This window comes from Synchiropus splendidus, chromosome 3 (genome assembly GCF_027744825.2).
Source record: "Synchiropus splendidus isolate RoL2022-P1 chromosome 3, RoL_Sspl_1.0, whole genome shotgun sequence".
In the NCBI taxonomy this organism is placed as follows: Eukaryota; Metazoa; Chordata; class Actinopteri; order Syngnathiformes; family Callionymidae; genus Synchiropus; species Synchiropus splendidus.
Genome location: NC_071336.1, coordinates 3,821,363 through 3,839,835, shown reverse-complemented (window position 1 = coordinate 3,839,835; position 18,473 = coordinate 3,821,363). Strand labels below are relative to the sequence as shown.

The window sequence follows — 18,473 nt, the reverse complement described above, 5'->3', positions numbered from 1 at the left end:
ACACAAAATTATATAACCTTCCGCATTTGAAGCGCTCTTCTGCCTCTTGCTGGGCAATTCTCCTTGTCCTGGTGAACCTGATTTACACAGTAGCAGCAGGTAACAGGATGCCTCTGGTTTCTGTTGTGTCACCCTGAAGTTCCTCTGCGCTTTGTTCTGTCTGGGGGTTGCCATGGTTACAGTACCCTTTGATGTGTGTCGATGCAAAACATGTACCGTTTGCTCACGCGATTCATTAGAATCGCCAACTGATGGTCTTGATGGTCCTGTGTTTTATCTAAAGTCATTTCGGAACCGTCATTCAAAAGTTTCTGACTCTCTTTGTCTGAGTTTACTTCAAACACTGCGGTCCAGACCATCTCATCTTCATTTGCGTATGTACTGTCTTTCACAAGCAGTTCCAGCTCCATGAAAAACTGTTCTAGTGTCTTATATATATTTTGCACTTTTTCGTGGAATTTCTGTGTGGCGAATAAGGTGTTTTTCTTTGGCATTGCATATTCTTCAAAGCGGTCCTAATATGTTCTCAATCGTTTTGACACCATGTCTTATTTTCAGGTTCTTACAAATTATACCATTGAGTTCCAAGTGCGTACAACTCTTTTATTCAGCATGTTGTTCTGTATAACACTCAGTTGTTCTGCTGCAAAGTGCCTGTCATAAAACAAGTCAAATCATATGATCATTTATAAATATTACACTGCTTTTTTATTTTAGGTAAAAAATAAACCGATCAGATGTCATCAGTCGTCTGTGGATTTGCCCAGAAACCCCACCACTAGAAAATTTGAGGAAAATAATTTACAATTAACGGAAGAATCAGCTTAATACACCACGTTCATAACACCCTCAGGAGAGTACCAGTTGTTCGGGATTAACTGAGCACCTGAAAACTTGTGTGTGATGGCTGAAGTCAAAGAGGGTGTTGCATGCCTCATGGATGGTGTGGGACTGAGAATCTGCACAATTACCATAAATAATCAGAACATGGTTTTCAGAAGGAAAATGATTCATCTCGACTTAAATAACATTGAGCCGAAACTGCATCTTGAGTACAGTGACAAGACAACAGAGGCAAGTGTGTGTGCCTTGGTAGCAAACCGTCAGGGTCATGGTCCTGTTGAGTCAGTTGAAGTAAATGTCAGCAAGAGTTCTATGCTAATCTAATAGACACTAAATAAAACAATGCAGTGCAATCTTAATCCTAATCTACTTTTCTTTAAATAGAACCCACCAACCACCATCTATCACTTAAATCTGCATGCGAACACACTGGAATCAGGCCATCTGTTGCTCCCTCTAGTGGCCACAGGCAACAAGGCGTGCAGGTCACAGGCCCTTGTGAATCAGCCGTGCCATGCAGAGAAATGTGCTTATTGTGAGTGTATGAACACTCCCACTCAAAGTATTATATTACTCAGTTTGTACTTGTGCATAGGGATGAAAAGAAAGGAAAGAAATTGACGCTCAGCTCTGACCATGCGCACACACAAAAAGAGCAGTGAAACTACAAAGAGAACCAATGAAGAAAGAATGTGTTTAGTGCCAAGCTAAGAAGCTGCAGAAAGAAGCAGAGCCATCATTCAAAACTTAGCTTTTCAAAAAACGTTTTATTTCTTTGGAGAGACCAAATGGCATATATAATGAGTGATTCCAGTGTGTTCACATCACATCACCGCACCCCTTGTCGAGGTGGTCCAGAAAACACTTCACTAGCTGCAAAGCACACAATACACATTTGGATTCGAAAATTAGCCTCCACAGTCAGCTGAAAGTTAGAGAACGTTGTCGAAGAGGTGCATTGATCTCATGATGTTTTCATCCTGCAAACACGCACCGTCGTTAGTGTGGTCTAGTTCTTGGGTGGGACTTAATACAGTCGGCGACACATACTTACATTTTGGCAGCTGTCAATGAACTCATCCATCGTAACAACACCATCTTCGTTCTTGTCCATCTTCTGTTGCAAAGACATAAAAGAGGATTAAACAGTTTGTTACAATAAAAAAAAATAAAAAAAAACGGATCATTTTCTGCTGTAAGTAGGAATTAAAACCATGAAATAAAAACCTTATCATCATACACAGTACAAAATAGAGCATTTCATAATTTGGTGCAAGATGTTTTAATTTCCTTTTGGATGTTGCAACATGGTAGATGCACATTTTTAAAATTCAAACATTAATCACCAATTAACCATTACATTCCTTTTGTTAACTGTCACTGCACAGTAAGGTTGTAAAATCATGAACAAAGCATTTGAGGCACTGCAGTTGATGTATTATGTTAGCCGATTTGAACTTCTTTGTGGACGTAACCATCGAAAAAGGAGAGGCAGCCTATTCACAATATTAATACTAGGATTGGTCCTACCTCCCGCACACATGCTCCCACAAGTTACAAGTCAAGTCATGAAATTACATCAAGCTGGAAGACAACCTGAAACAATCAGCCTTTTACAGGCTCCGTTAATAGTCAAGTTTTTTTTTTAAAGAACCCCAAAAATGTGCATGATGTTTCAGCTCTTCATGAGTTAACTGGACAATGTAATTTTTAATGCAGAGCAAGTGACAGTACACAGACAAATTCATGGGAAATAAATAGGTCTCTTTAATGCAAATGAACGGGGTTTTTTCACAGATATTTTCCTTGGTCGTCCACAGCATACTTGGGCCAAGTCAGCCTCAGTTCCCTTAGTTCAAGGAGGGTTGTTTGAACTTCTTATGCCTATTGCGATGACCACGTACAGAATGGCGACTGATTTTAGATGGGGGCTGAACCAGGAAAAGGATGGAAAGTAAACCCATTCGGACGCTTCACTCTCCCAAGATGGGAATGGTAGACGTCTTGATGAGGAAGTCAAGACTTAAGGATGATGGGGAATGCCATGTTCTTGTCGGCATGATGTACAATATTTGTACATGTGTCATGTGTTGTATTTGTTCACTTTTCCTAGAGCACCATGAGTTTTCCCATAAGCCAGGGCAAGATTCTGGTTGTTGAATGGCTTCCGATGTTAACCCTACTAGTACAAATCTAGCCATTGGGTATTGTACATATACTTCGAAAATGACCCGTTGATGACTGTATACTACATCAGATGTGGGCAAAGAGCGGCCCACATGTTTGCACTGCACCTCTTGCAGCCATCTTCTTTGGTTTTCTGTTCTATATTCTTTGAATGGAAATTGAAATATTTAGGGAACACTGGTGCTCGCCTCAGCTCTCCCCCTGGCGGCCTGCGTCACAAAGAAAGCAATGCCTTGTTGAGTCATTGTATGCAAGGCACAGTGAGTCAAGTTATGAGTAGTGAGTCTTTTACCAGTGGATTTATGTCGACAGTCACCCCATATTTGCTCCTCTGCAGGGTTAGGGTTGGTATTACTGCAATATTATGCATCATAATAAAACAGGTAATCAAGAATTAAAAGGAATCTTTTGTTGTTTTCCTATAATTTCCCTGGCCACTATTTGCAGTACTAATACCTCTAGAAAATAAAGTTAACAATGCTGAGGCCTCACTTGCCTGAAAGAAGATCTCGACGTGCTGGCGTGGGGTCTCTTCTTTGAGAACAGGATGTGTGCATTTGCCCATCATGTCATAAATGGCCTTCATGATGTCGAGCATTTCCTGCAAATATCACAAATGTTTTGGATAATGCAAGGTCGGCATCTTATAAAGGCTTAGCATTAGAAAAACTATATGAATAAAAATAATAATAATAATCAGTACTGTAATATAAAAAAATATCGACCTAATTATCTGCCATGAAAACAACAGACTTGGCAACATTCCCTCCAAATTCAAATATATATATATATATATATATATATATATATATATATATATATATATATATATATATATATATATATATATATATATATATATATATATATATATATATATATACACATTATACTGTATATATGGGGAGCAGTGACGCTCTGGCTCCAGGGCATCGCAGTCATCTTTAAGGATTAAAAAAAGAAAAGCTATTTTTTGCTGGAAGTTAATGGTGACAGCACATATATATTAGGGGTAGGATTCGATTACAATTTGTGATTAATTCATCATGATTAATCACAATTTAATAGTATAAGAATGTTTGCCACAAGAAGCCACATTTTTCAATTTTAATGAATTTGGTAGATTACTGAATAAAATGATAGACCCATACATACATTTAAACAACAAAATACTGTTTCTTTTGCATCAGTTTGACAATAAATCACAACGGTGGATATATTCAAGTTTTTATATAACCTTATTTAAAGTAAAGCTCTAATGTCTTGAAAATATTTGTCTCAAATAATAAGAATTTCAAGTACATTCAGAGTAGTGGAAACCCTGGCCATTGTGTAGCGAAAAACATCCCTGAACAAAAGCAAACAGATTAAACAGCTAACAGTTAAGCCGGCATTTCAAGTACTTACTTAAGTACCAAAACAGTCCTATTAAATAAATGTCCAACAATTCCACATTTTGGAGGTATAGTTTTGTTTTTGGAAACCGGAGGCCTCAGACCGAAATCTTGTTGCCATCATATAGTGATATGTTTTTGTGCAATGACTATAAAGAAAGTCTAAGTCTAAGTCTATAAGGTGGCATTTCTACCAGGACAGCTCCAGTGGTTTCGATGCTTGCTGAAAAATGCTATGCATTCAGGTGGTATCATTGGCTTGATGTGCTCCGGTGGTATGCCAATTCCTTTTTGTACAATTTGCACAAAACCACGTTCTTATCGAGGCTTCCATCAGGCAGTTTCTTAAAATGAAACCCCCCACAAGTCCAAGTATCGTATTCTCAACGGATTCCTCCATGTTTGTTGTTGTTATCATCCTAGCTGTGACGTGTCTTGAACATCAGTGAAATCAGTGGACCAGGAACTCCTGCACTGACAAACCTTCCGTGTTGTCTGGAGAGCAAACTGTTACATTTTAAACAACAAACAAATCAACTTGTTAAAATATATATATATATATATATATATATTCACTGATTTATAATTCACAATGACACAATAACGCAAATGACCTGTTACGTGAGACACTAGATGGCAATTGGCTAGGTGATGCAGAGCTAGCAAAATTTATCCATTTTTATCCATTAATTGTGGGTGTTTTGGGTGTTTTGTTCGGTGTGTCTGATGAAAATTGAAGTGGTATCTGTGCTGTCTGCCTTGCTAATTTTTTTTAATTTGCATTGATCAGAATGATTTTTCTGGTTTGTTTTTAAAAAAATGAAAAAGAAAATAAATTATGCTTTTAAGCCATTTTAAAACAGAGAACCCGAAACCAAGACTATTGACAGCCAAGGCCAGTCAAGACAAAGACCATAAACAAGTGGTCCTGAGTCTCGAACTATAATAATATAATTCAGATGGATTATCCAGCCAAGTTGGGCTACAATATCAAGTGTACCCAATGAATATCCTGCTCATGAGTCACAGGTATAAAAAAGAAAAATAAATCAAATTTTATATTGGACCTTTTATATTTGAGATATAGCACTATACCTTGGAGTCGATCAGTTATGGTTTAACTATTAAACACAAACACTATAAATAACCATACCTCTTTTGTGATATAGCCATCTTTGTTAATGTCATAAAGGTTGAAAGCCCAATTCAATTTCTCTTGGATGCTTCCCCGCAAGAGGATGGAGAGGCCCAATACAAAGTCCTAGAGGAGAAAGAACACCACCTGAAAATTAGAAGAGCTGCAAAGGTTCAGGACAGTAAACAGGATGTTTTCATACTGTCATGTAAATAGTATGTTGCTTTTCTTTCCTTCCTTTTTTCACTGACAATGTAATGGAAATCAATCGTGCAGCAAGTCATGTTTCCTTTTGCTGTCTTCAACAAATGTATATCCAGAAAACGTCTCGACCCTTGAGTGGTAGGAGAATGAAAGCATCAGGATGAAGCTATCTGTTTCCCACAGCTACAAAAAAAATCATCTAAAATGGTGTCTACATTTTGGTTTGGTGCTAAGAACCTTGAACAACTGTGCCACAGACTCACTCACAAATGGACAACTGGACAGAACAGACTGATTGACTGGATGGGGTTTTCTGCTCTCAAGTAACGAGATGGGAATGTAATCTGTTAAATTTATACACTCGTCACTCACCTCAAAACTGACGGAGCCGTTGTGGTGGGTGTCAAAAGCACTGAAGAGGAAATGTGCATATGTGGAAGCATCTATGGTTACAAATACAAAAATCAGTGTTGGGGTGGGATCAAAAGATATTTCAAAATTCAATAAGTTGGCAGCGAGTTACTGGTCAGGCTTCATGAGACAGTGTCCTCATTCAGTCACAGCCATTGTAAAACTGTACACTCCGCCTTCTGAATTCTGAAAATAAGGACGCCATTTCACGAAGCCACAGCAGCCCATCACTACCCAGTGGTCCTCACTTGAACACTGAACGGCTGAGCCATATTGTGACCTCATCCACAAGGTGACACTAGCGTGGTGGGGCTGATTCACAAACATGAACAACATGTGCATCTGTTTGGTCCTTGTATAGCTGTAATTGTGGGGACAAATTCTTGGAAACACTACTTGTGAGGACATTTGCTTTGCATTATAACTGGGGTTAAGTTGGGTTAAGAGTTCAGGTTAGGGTTAGCCATGGTTAGGTTTAGTGTGAGAGGCTGGGGAAAAAGGTTATGGCTATGAGTGGTCCCCCAAAGAAAAAGCTCAACATGTGTGTGTGTGTGTGTCCTCCTAGTGAGGATATTTGGCATAATTGGGACGGTGTAGCTGCAAGATTAAATTTGAGGGCTAAAACTTCAAAAATAAGTAGGTCATTATAATTGGATGTAAGTTTGGTGAAGAGTCCTGGTCAATGTTGCCATTTGATTTAGATGTTTAAGGTAAGAGTGAGAGGCTGGGGAAAGCTTTATGGGAATGAGAGATCCTCACAATGTCCAAACATGGACAGGAATACAAACTTGTGTGTCTGTGTGTGTTTGAGGGCACACAGGCACAAGATAACCGGTACAAACCTCCTTGTGGGAAGAATTGAGCATAGATGTCTTTGAATGTATCTTCATTGACCACTCCACTGGGGCACTCCTAGTGGACAACAGGAAAAAGTCATTAGTATTGAAGGGCAGTTTGAGCAATCCCTGGGTTGAGAGAGCGCAGTCATCCAGATGACCGTTCTTACTATGGGGACTGAAAATAAAAGAGCAATAAATAAATAAATAGTTAATTAATTAATTGAGAAAACTGTACACAAGAGTTCAACTACACGGACTGTGCTTTTCACAGCGCTTGATCTTGTGTGACCAGGATGTCTAATCTTACATCATGAACTCAGAGGCATGACCTGCTGACCTAGTGAACTCATTTTGTACTTGTACTTGTCCAGAAACATCAATTATTGAAGGCATGCACAAAGGAATTGTAACAATAATACATTTCAAAGAAAAACAACTACAATGACTACATAATAAATAATAATAAATATGCAGAAGAACAACTGAATTGTAAGTGAAAGGTGTAAAGTGTGACGGAAAAACATTTGTGGACAGGTTTATGTGCATTATGCCCACACAAACAAATACAAATCATATATTTTGGTGAATTGTTCACAAGACAATCTAAATCCCTGGCAGTTGTGTATTTTGCTTAGGTTGCACTTGGCCCAGTTACTTACATTCTTGAAGCCGCGATAGAGGATCTGTAGCTCCTTTCGTGAGAATTGAGTCTGAGCCTCTAGCTGTTCCAATCCCTCTGGGCGATGGCGGGCTGTAGTGAGCTCCAGCTCATCTTCAACGCTGTCTGGAAAATTAAGGAGACAGAAAGACTTGAAAGAGCAAGTGAATGCATCATCATGGTATTCAAACTCCTCTAATGCTTCAACTCCAGGTTGTGCAAGGGTGAGACTGACTGGAGTCTAACAAATAAGGAGGGTGGCTGGTGAAGACATTACAAAATAGAAAAGGACTGCCCTCTAAAGTAGATATTGTCAGGGCACCAAGTAACAGCAAAATGGCATAGATTTCTGCTTTATGATTAATGTGTGTCATCATTATTTTTTTGTTGTTGTACACACCTGCCACCAGCAATCTTCGATCACTATCTTAAATTACCTGTCAACAGGTTTGGACATTGTGACTCAGGAGTGTTAAATATAGGATGCGTGTACGAGACGGATGCAGTTCCAGGTGTCATTCAATATGTGTCAGAGAATCTGATCTCGCTGCTATGTGAACCTGAACAAAACTGGAGTTGCAGCACCAAGTGGACAATTGCTCATGTGTGATAATTGGGTAAAGGGTCATTGGTAATTATAAAATCATCCCCCACAGCGACTGGCCATTCTGGAATACTCGACACAGATTGGCCTTCTACATGCACTTTCGATCTTCGGGAGGATACCATTCACGGTGCTGCTGTAAACGACCGTGATGATGCCCATTCATCAAAGATGAGGAAGAAGAGTCTCCAGTGAATCAGATAAACATCTGTAAAAGTATTGTGAAACGCTATGTCCTCCGCTGGGTATATATAATAATCTAATTGGTATGTATTCCAATTAGATGAGTGAATTTCTTTCCACTCTAAACACAAATGGTTAACTTTTAAATATAGATATGACATTTGAAAGATTCAAAGTGTAAATTGAATCTAAGTTTACAGTAAACGGTAGTCCAATAACATTAGAAATCTATTTTATTTTTATTTTTATTTTTTTCAGTGTGGTGTATTTTGCTTTATGGGTTGCTTGTCATTCTGGTCTACAGATAATCAAAAAACTGTATTGCCATATTGTACTTTTTGTTTCTGTGGAAAACACCAACTTTCACTTGCATTTCTGTAGGTTATGAAGTAATATTTATTATTATCAATATTTACAATGATATTAAAACTTAAAACCACATTGAACTACACTTTTTTCCCACATGTCCAATGTCTGATGGTTCCTCTGAATTCTATGCATCAAGAATTTTTCACTCTGACACTGACGACATTAGCTCTGTGGCAAACAGACTATGTTAATATACATTCTACCATTCGAGCAATAGACAGATAAAAGAAGAACAAAAAAGTGATGGACACCTCTTCTGGGATTGTTTACTTTGAATGAAGTTTGTCACAAAGCACGGAGTTCACCATTAGTGCTTAAGAGGGACACAACCTGTACTTTAATTAAACAGACACAATATTGTTATTACCATGTAATTGTCTGAGGAACCACTTAGAAGTCACAGTCACAATGGTGTAATGAATCCAGTACTAGACCTACTTAACACTATCTGTTACATAGGTCTGAGCTCATGCTGCCCCAGAATGAATGTGTGAAGAAACACTGACACACTTGTTATTAACGAAGCCCCCCCCCCTTTGCACTTGGTCACTTGAAAGTGATATGTACAGTTATTTTTTTGTAGGAAAGAAGACTGAAAGTGTGTGACCAACCACAGACCAGAGGGAACAAGGCTATCAAAATCCCACAAAAACGTCCTGTATAGAATTTGAAAATAATTTTCAATTTTCAATTTTCCAAGCCGCTGAAATTTCTGGGATAAGGGCCTCTGTAACATAAATGCAAAACCATTCTCTGTGTATCATCTAGAAAAAAGTCATTATGTACTAGAAGAACATGGATTGTCACAGGTCTGAGATAGTTCCTGTAGATGTAAACTTTAGAACGGTTCTGGAGCCACTCTTGGAATAGTCCTTGCTACAAATAAACAGTATTGCTCTTGAAGTTTGCATAGGCCAGGAATTCATTCTTGTTTTAACTCTGGATGAACACAGTAGACTGTTCAATTCAATCATCTCTACTCAGAGACAGGTCTGTTCACACATTCCACACATTCACACATCCCTGTTGTTGGCTAAACAGATGACCTGAGAGTGTGCAAAAGATGTAAGCTGAGCGAGCAGTGGCAAGCAATTTTTCACTGCGCGGGAGCAAAACAGCAATGTGTGAACATTAATGTAACAGAAAGAAATCCCTTCAAAAACTGATCTCCAACCGAAATCCAAACATTACGAGCTGCAGTTGTCACAGAAACAAAAGTGTTTCATGAATACCACATTGGGAGATATTATGCCAGTCTTATAGTTGCAAACCAGACAAAGAGCGGTTCCACAACTTTTCCTTTTTTATGTAAATGTGCTACAGTTTTTCTTCCCAATACTATATACCACATCCATAATGTCCTGCTTCACTGCTCTACCCATGAACATGCATCACATCGATCTTCTCATGACAGCTTTTCACTTGTGCTTTATTTTGTGCTCGCATTTGCTTAGCTAGTGTAGGTCTGATGTTTTTGTTTTTTTAATGTGCTCTCTTTCTTCCACTGTACCACACTGCTGTAATTTGGTAATGTTCTTAGTTTTAAGAAATGCTATTGATTACCCTGGTTTCCCTGGTGTTGCCCCTGTTCTCCTCCTCTAGTTTTCAATTTTGAACATTTCCTTGCTGCCACTTTTTCTGGATCAAGTGGTCCCTTGATGGTTCTCACATACATTCTGTTGTCCCCGTAGTGATCCATGACCTCTTGTGCTGTTTTTTATACAACATTTTATGATATTTTTCAGTGCTTTTATCATGCAAGTATCATTTAGGTGTTTTGTGTGAACCAATTTCCAGTCTACTTGCTGTAGAGCTTAAAAGTTTAGTTTCCTTCTCCATAGTCAGTCTTCAGTCTCTCTTGGGTTCCCGTTCGGTCCTCATTGTTTGGTCAGTATAACTCATCAACACTGGTAGGTGGTCACTTAAATCGTTATATAGCAGGCCACTGCTGATGTTCTTCCCGAGTAAATTTATGAAGATGTTTTCTATTGACGTTGTACTGGTTGCAGATACTCTTGTGGGTTTAGTGACAAACGGATGTGGTCCTCTGCTGTGGAGTGCATCTGGATAAGATGGGGTGAGAGTGATACAGCTGTTTTTCATTTAATGACTAGAAAGACAAATGAGTGACATGAGTGTTATTGGAAAAAAAATGAGCATCCATATGTGGAAGATGTCACGTTGTGAATTAGATAAATGTAGATCAGTAATGAGAGCGGATCATCTGAAAGCTATATCCCTGCCCACATTCCCTCCAGCTCTACAATTTCATTCAAATTTAAAGGTTTGCAACCACCACAGATGTTATTACAAAAAGACCTTTCTTCCCAAGACACCTGAGTGGAGCAGCTCAGATGGCTCAGAAGGGATGTGGGGACTTTCCAGCTGTGAACACATTCAACTGCATTAAACAAAGTCAGTATCACAGAGAAAAATACTCCCTCAAGGCTTTCTAAAAATGTACTGTTTGCAGATGGCTCCAATCTGAAAACATTAATCGAGGACACTAAAAAGGAAATGGAGAAACTTGAAAACTGATTAATCTCCCAAAATGCCACAACTACAATAATAGCCTTTTTGGTATGGGGGGAACACAACACTCAGGTATTAATTCTTCTTATTTTTATTTTTTTATTTTACTCTACTCTGTATGGCTTCTAGTGCTATCTGTTTTTGTACTAGTAGGCGATGTTTATCATATAATTCACAATAGACTCCTTCAACTTCAAACCTACTCACACTAAAAGTCATGTCCTCAAGCTAGTTATCTACTCTGGCATAAATATAATCTCCAGATAATATTATAGTGAAATGTGTGAGACCAATTACCAGCTTATTTGAGATAAGATCAAGGCCCATACTATAGTAAGAACTATGAACATTTAACTCTCAGTCAGCCAAGTAATTCTCTGAAACAGCTGTTTTATCACATCTCAACACAGAAGAATTAGTCTCCCGCCTCAATTACACTTATCATCTTGCATTAGACTTTGTTGATCCCTACAGAACTAAAAAACGGAAATTAACGCCCCAACCCTAGACAAAACATCCGACAAACATAAACCAGATTGTTGTAAAATCAAAAGAAAATTGAGGCCTGAGAGTATTTCACTAGCTCACAAAGGAGTCATTAAAAAAAACTACCAACTAGCATTTTTTGTCAACAAGGTCCTCAGGATTAGACCAGAAGTCACTGACTGACAGTAAAAATGGGAATAAGGGGGAGAAATTATAAGAACTGTTCTTTGCTCTTCCTTTTCAGTCTCTGTGAAATCAAAGTAAAAATTTCGACTGCACAATATCTAGTGTATCAAATGCAACATTATATAACACGGGCACGTGTAAGTCATACAAATGTAATTACTGGAACAGATTGAAATAAACAGTGGCAAAGCAATGTTCATGGAGAAAGTCACAGTTCCTAATAATACAGCAAATCATTTGACTTGAAACACAACGAGTCATCTAAAGAATGGAAATAATTAAGATGAATCATTTAGACTAATTCTTCAAGAAATACATTTTTTATCCCAATCATGGCATTGACATTGATAGACAGCACATATGTTTTTATTTTCTTTATTTTGAAAAGTTGAATAGTGTTCCCGATGAACTCATGCACTTCATTTATTTGAATGTTGGCTACTCTGTGTTTTAATTGAAGGTAATGAAAACTTCAAATTTACTTCAGATATGAGGGAATTTATTTCTTCATTCGTTTCCTTATGTTGTCTATATAAAGGAAAAGAAAGTGATAGATTCTAAATAACCTTAATGGGCCTCTCAATTTACAACACAAAGCTCGCATGCTGCTTCTGTAGAAAACATTCCTCCTGTACAGTACATAAAATCACTCACAGTGAGTACGAAACACCATGTGAGTGAAATGAGCAGCTCTCACACCAAGAAACAACACAATGCAATTTAACATGACATTCAGGTCAGCATTTTTAAGCCGAATCAATATCATCACATCAATAGTTGTGCAACTGGGCGCTGCGCACTGAAGCAGGTCTATGACACAGAGTGAGACTAAATGAAAACACGGTCTTTCTGGAGAATTGGAAATTACTCAAGTGGTGGTCTGGTCCAGTTGAGACACAATCACAACAATGGGGAGACATATCTATTGCATGGTGTCACAATTCAGTGTTCATCATGAACCATAATGCATGACCCCACTCTTGCTCATCATTGTAGTCCACAAAATTAAAGTAAAAATGTAAATACCTAACCAGTTCAACATGGCAATAGTATGCCCCACAAATTATCTTCATCCAGACAACTGGTTGCCATCGCAAAATTTGTTCAACCCATTTGTTGGCATGCTACAGTCACAAGACACACAACGATGGGTGGCATGGAGCAATGGATGCGGCTCCATTTTGTTTCCATTGAAAAGTGTGATATTTGCCAGATTTGATAAATTCTCAATAAGGTTAGGTGAAATCCAGTTGAAAAACTATTCTCTCTCTCAGGCCTGTAATGCAAGAGTGTTGAAGGACCTACACAATGCAGCAACACAGCAATAGTCTTGAAGGTTTTTTTGAAGAAAATATCTTTGGCAAGATAAGAAAAGTGTGACCCATAATTGCAGAGAATTGTGAAAACATGTCAGTTCTCTCACAGGAAGGGGTTGGAAGAAGACATGAAAGAGTAATAGTTGAAGCAAGAAATCTTTCTTGTGCGATGACACAGCTGGGTAATTTCACCACTCTTACCCTCTGAGAAACTGATGAACCCCATAACATGCAGTAGTTTGATGGAAGCAAACACCAACACCACGATGCCCACAGTCTGCAGTCCCTCTGTTTGCCAGATGGCACTCAGCATTGCTTCTCCCTCTGTCCACTCAGCATCACCATAGACCATCTCAAACCCAGAGCCTGACTCAGCTTCCTCTCCCTCCTCGTGTCCTATGCCAGGACCAGGACTAATGATATTTCCTGGTCTTGGTATCCAATTACCCTGGATCCAATCCAGAGCGGACCTGGCTCTTTGCACTTTCTCCGAGCCCCGTGAAAAGTGGTACCCTTCCTCCTTAATCCAGTCCATGTAGAGTCCTGCACAGAAGCAACGGATAGGTCTGACATAGAAAATGGGCCAATTTGCTTGCTCCTAATGCCTTTGTTCCATGTGAAAAAGAAGCAGACTTGTGGTTGTCCTCGTGTAGAGTTCTCAACTCTGTGTCAGTCGCATTAGCTTCTCTCACTGCCGCTCCGCTCACAATAGTGTGGTTGTGTGTGTGTGTGTGTGTGTGTGTGTGTGTGTGCGAGGGTGTGTGTGGGTGTAGGCTTGTTTATCCAACTTTGTGGGGACCAATTCTGAACAAAACATGGATGACTTTGCGAGGACATTTGGTTTGCCCCATGAAGTTAAACCTCAATTTGAGGATGAAGAAAAACAGGGTCATTACAATTAGGTTTAAGTTTGATTCAGAGTAATGGTGAAGGTTAGCCATTTGTTTTGGATGGTTAGGTTAATTGTAAAAGGCTGGGGAAAGCATGTTGACAATAACAAACCTCACAATGTCCCCACAAAGGCAGAAATACAAGCGTGTTTGTGTGTGAAAATGTGGCAGAAATTGTGGTGATATTTGATGATTTGAAGATATAACTTTACAAAAAAAAATCTATTAAAAATCATGTGCATGAAGACGCGTGACGAGAGCGCCATCCGCTGGCCTTCAATAGTTCCCGTCAAGGGTTGCCACAAGTCAGCTCCTTTTTCTTCTTATTGACACCTACATTACGCCCACATCTTCCCTGTCTCTTCTCTCTACATCCACCACCAAACCACCTGAGTGTGGGCCCTCTAACTACGTCTCCAGTAATTTATGCATTTATGCATGTGCCTCTGATATACTCATTGTTAACCACTCCGTCTCTCCCAAAGAAAACCTGAACAGGTGAACCACTTCAGTAATTTGTCTGTCCATTTTTAATCTATATACAGGTATATATAAAAGTGCCACACAATTTTCAGAGTTTAGTGAATTACTCTTTTACTTTCATGTTTATTGTATCAGTTATATTGACTACGCTATATTCTTGTTTTGTGGATTTAAATATGGATCTGGGTGATCTTTAGTCTGCAATTCATAATGAGACAGCATCAATAATCTGTTATCATATTATGACAGTGATTGTTCATAATCTATCGGTGGGAGAAAGAAAAAAAAAGGTAATATAATTAATATGAGATTCTGTGATTAATTCAATACAATTATTCACATAAAATCACAGTATTTGCTATAAGTAAATGCTGTGAAAGATACAGACACATTTTAAAGGCAAAAGATTGTTTATTTTGCGAATGCCTTCATTGCACATTGTCACATAAGCTTCCGCTCCGCTCACAATAATGTGGTTGTGGGTGTGTGCAGGTAGGCGCTTGTTTATGCTACTTTGTGGGGACCAATTCTTGACAAAACACGTATGACTTTGTGAGGACATTTGGTTTGCCCCACGAAGTTAATCAATTTGAAGATGAAGACTTCAAAAAAACAGTGTCATTATAATTAAGTTTGGTTCAGAGTAATGGTGAAGGTTAGCCATTTGTTTTGGATGGCGAGGTTAACTGTGAAAGGCTGGGGAAAGCATTTTAACTGTATTTTGTCCATGAGAAGAGAACATTTCAGTTGAAGAATACTGCTGCCAGTGGTTGCATTCAACAGAAGTGGAAAACATGTGAAAGTCAATCTGTGGGATATTCATTTTACTTAACTTTATCCAAATTAGCGTATTGTGTGAAAAATGCGGCCCGGGGGCCATATGCCTGTATTGTCGTGGCCCTCCTGACGTCAGACTAAAACTATACATACATGTTGTAATTTTTCTGCTTTTTTGTTCTCTTAGTCACTGCCACCACTTCAGCAGTAAATATTCTTCTTTTCATTGACCATTTTTGTTTTTGTTTTTCTTATTCCTCGGCACCATAGTTATGTTGATTTTTATTCCAATTAAATGCATATAAAATTAAATATTTTAGTAGGTTTCATGGCACATTTACACTTCTTAATATCCTTACTTACATTTAATCTTCTTAGGTTTATTGTCCTTGATACCTAAGTATATATTTTGAATATTTTTTTGTCATGTTTTGTAGTCATCGCTGTCTTTCTTTTGATCATGGCCCCTCACAACCGTAACAGTTTCTCATGTGGCCCTTTAGGGAATTGAATTGGCCACCTTTGGTGAACATACAGAATTTAGGTAATCAAGCGCACAAGAGAAACAAGAGTCGAAGGAGTCTACCGTGAGGACGCGAAGCAACCATCAGGCGACACAAGCTGGTACCGAGGTGTTAAAATCCAGGAAAGCTTGATTAGCTGATGACTGCCAGCAGTGTCGCTCGGGAAACTGGAGGGAACGAAGGAAAAGGAAACACGGAACCCGACAGGAAATAACAAAATGAAAGCACGACAAACTCACAGAACATAACAGGTAATATAAGACTTATGGCTATTATGCCACTTTTGAAATATTGGAACACTCACTGCGTATTTTATTCTTCCAAAGGGGCCAAAAACTTAGTTCTCTAACAATGACAGTAACAGAACAGCCGGTTGGGAATGCATCCTGCTTGACGCAGAAAATGATGTGTAGGGCTCAGACCGATGACCAAAGCAACATGCTGCTTTAAAATTTACATTTGTGACAACGTTAATACTCTTCTAAACATGATTATAAGAAGAGTATTATTTGGAATTATTAGTGAGAATACAACCTCACAGTCACCTCTTGGTTGCACCATTAAAAGCAGTTTCACAGCAATGCAATCATTATGCATGTGTGTCATGAGCACAACAATGCTGTTATGTGGTTCTCAGAAGCAGTGAATGACAGTTATAACATCCTGACAGTTGGTAAGTGAGTCAGAGAGAATGTTGTGCCATTCTACATCCACCCACTCAGTGTTCAGCAGCCCCAGAGAGCTCTTGCAGCAATTATGCAAGAAAAGTCTGTGCCAGCCCACAAATGAAATGGCTCATCCTCTGAGCAATAGTAAAACTCTCCGACACAAAGTCAGACTCAAACAGTGCCACTCTAAGGTTTAAGTTGCGATGAATAAATTCAGTCGAAAAGTATATCTGTATGAAATGATGGAAATGGATAATGTGGCTGAATAGCATAACAGTGAAGTTCATAGATGTGACAAAGGAGGACATGTAGGTGGTTTGACAAGAGAGGTTAAGATGAAGAGATGGTTGACTTTCTGTGGCAACAACAGATGGAAATGCACAAAAAAGACAAACCTAGTCAGAATCAAGAAAATAAAAATAATAGCAATGATGAGTGTAAAGCTGTATTGTTCACAAGCCTACCTGTCGTCTTGCGTCTTTGTTTGGGTTGTAGGGAGAAAATGACCATTAGAGCTCCCATGATGTCCTCTTTGCTCTTGATCAGTGAAGTAGGAATCTCGCTCCCACACTAACTCTGCATCAACCAGGTTGATTCAAAATGCAGATCTTCTTGTTCTTACTATTTTTGTTTAATTTTAACGTGATGAATGTCCGTCCAGTTGAATGTCAATCTCAGCTGAGGCGATTATTCCAACTTCTGCGTCCTGTTCTGTCTCTTCACTAAAGTCCTTGTTGCTGCTCGCTACACAAGCTACTTCACAGTGGTTACATGAAACGAGTGTAGAGAGAGACACAACCATTCTAGCAGCATTCTCTTCACACAGGGAGGAGGAGATTCACTTGTGAGACCATTTTTTCGAGAAACAAAACCAAACCGCTGGACGGAATACAATCTCGTCAATTTTGATGCAAGTAATAACTGACCAAATAAAGCTGGAGTAGCATTATGTGATGTTACTGCAGCAGGTTGGATGTCCACAGTGTGATTGCTGACAGCCAATTCGGCATTCCAATTTGATTGGTCTTGTAGTCTTCCAAAGAGGAACACATTGTCTGATGTTTATAATTGCAAGGCCATTCATCAATATCACACCAAAATGTGTGAATTCAAACCTTCAAAGTTCTACTTGGGCAATCTATTCATATGCTGATATATAATCTCTAAGATCCTGGTGCTGACTACTGCTCTAGGTATACAGCTCATTTATCGCAGGGGTTACTTTCCAGCACCACAGACGATAGTTGAACCACCATTGCAGAAAGACAGAGCGAGGATAGCGCAGATCATCAGATCTTTGTAACTACTTGTGTCATTATTGAGCATTTGCTTGAATTAAACTTAAAACTATATTCATAAATCTGGGTGGATCTAATCAAATCAACAGTGTAAGCTGTTGAATTTCTTCTATTAAAAGTACAATTAAAAGTATGTGTCTTAGTTCTGGATGATGGACCCAAGTGCAGGAAGTGTTGGTCGGCAGAAGGGACAGGAGACGAGGTTAAATTATAAAGATTTATTCGTTAGAACGAATAAATAAATAGACAAATAACTGGAAACTAAGGACGCCGGGAACCAAAACGCGGACTGGGAACAACACACAGGGAACGGGGTGAATCTGGAAAACCATGATCATTTGTGGTCACATCTCGGACTTCTGAACCAAAAGAGCTTTGTCTCGAGACAGGACCCATAGTGTGAAAGCGCCCGTATTCTGAGAGTGACAGTCACAACTCCAACACCAAACCCACCGAGACACTTTATGGCAGAGTGACCTCGGCAGC

The 18,473-nt window shown here is 38.9% G+C and overlaps 1 protein-coding gene across 3 annotated transcripts; it reads right to left on the bottom strand.

The window, feature by feature from the left end:
* Positions 1 to 636: 636 nt before the first annotated feature.
* On the bottom strand, positions 637 to 17,454 carry LOC128756163 (Kv channel-interacting protein 4-like). 3 transcript variants are annotated; one of them, XM_053860445.1, is made up of 8 exons: positions 17,154 to 17,454; positions 7,673 to 7,797; positions 7,017 to 7,086; positions 6,136 to 6,206; positions 5,578 to 5,685; positions 3,527 to 3,631; positions 1,898 to 1,960; positions 637 to 1,823 (listed from the first exon to the last, which is right to left on the bottom strand). In XM_053860445.1, the coding sequence occupies exons 1-8, from the start codon at positions 17,209 to 17,211 to the stop codon at positions 1,776 to 1,778; spliced, it is 648 nt and encodes a 215-aa protein (XP_053716420.1). In that variant the 5' UTR covers positions 17,212 to 17,454; the 3' UTR covers positions 637 to 1,775. The 3 variants fall into 3 exon arrangements, with proteins under 3 accessions (XP_053716420.1, XP_053716421.1, XP_053716419.1); XM_053860446.1 differs by lacking the exon at positions 17,154 to 17,454 and adding an exon at positions 16,084 to 16,208; XM_053860444.1 differs by lacking the exon at positions 17,154 to 17,454 and adding an exon at positions 13,549 to 14,013.
* Between the last annotated feature and the right edge of the window lie 1,019 nt (positions 17,455 to 18,473).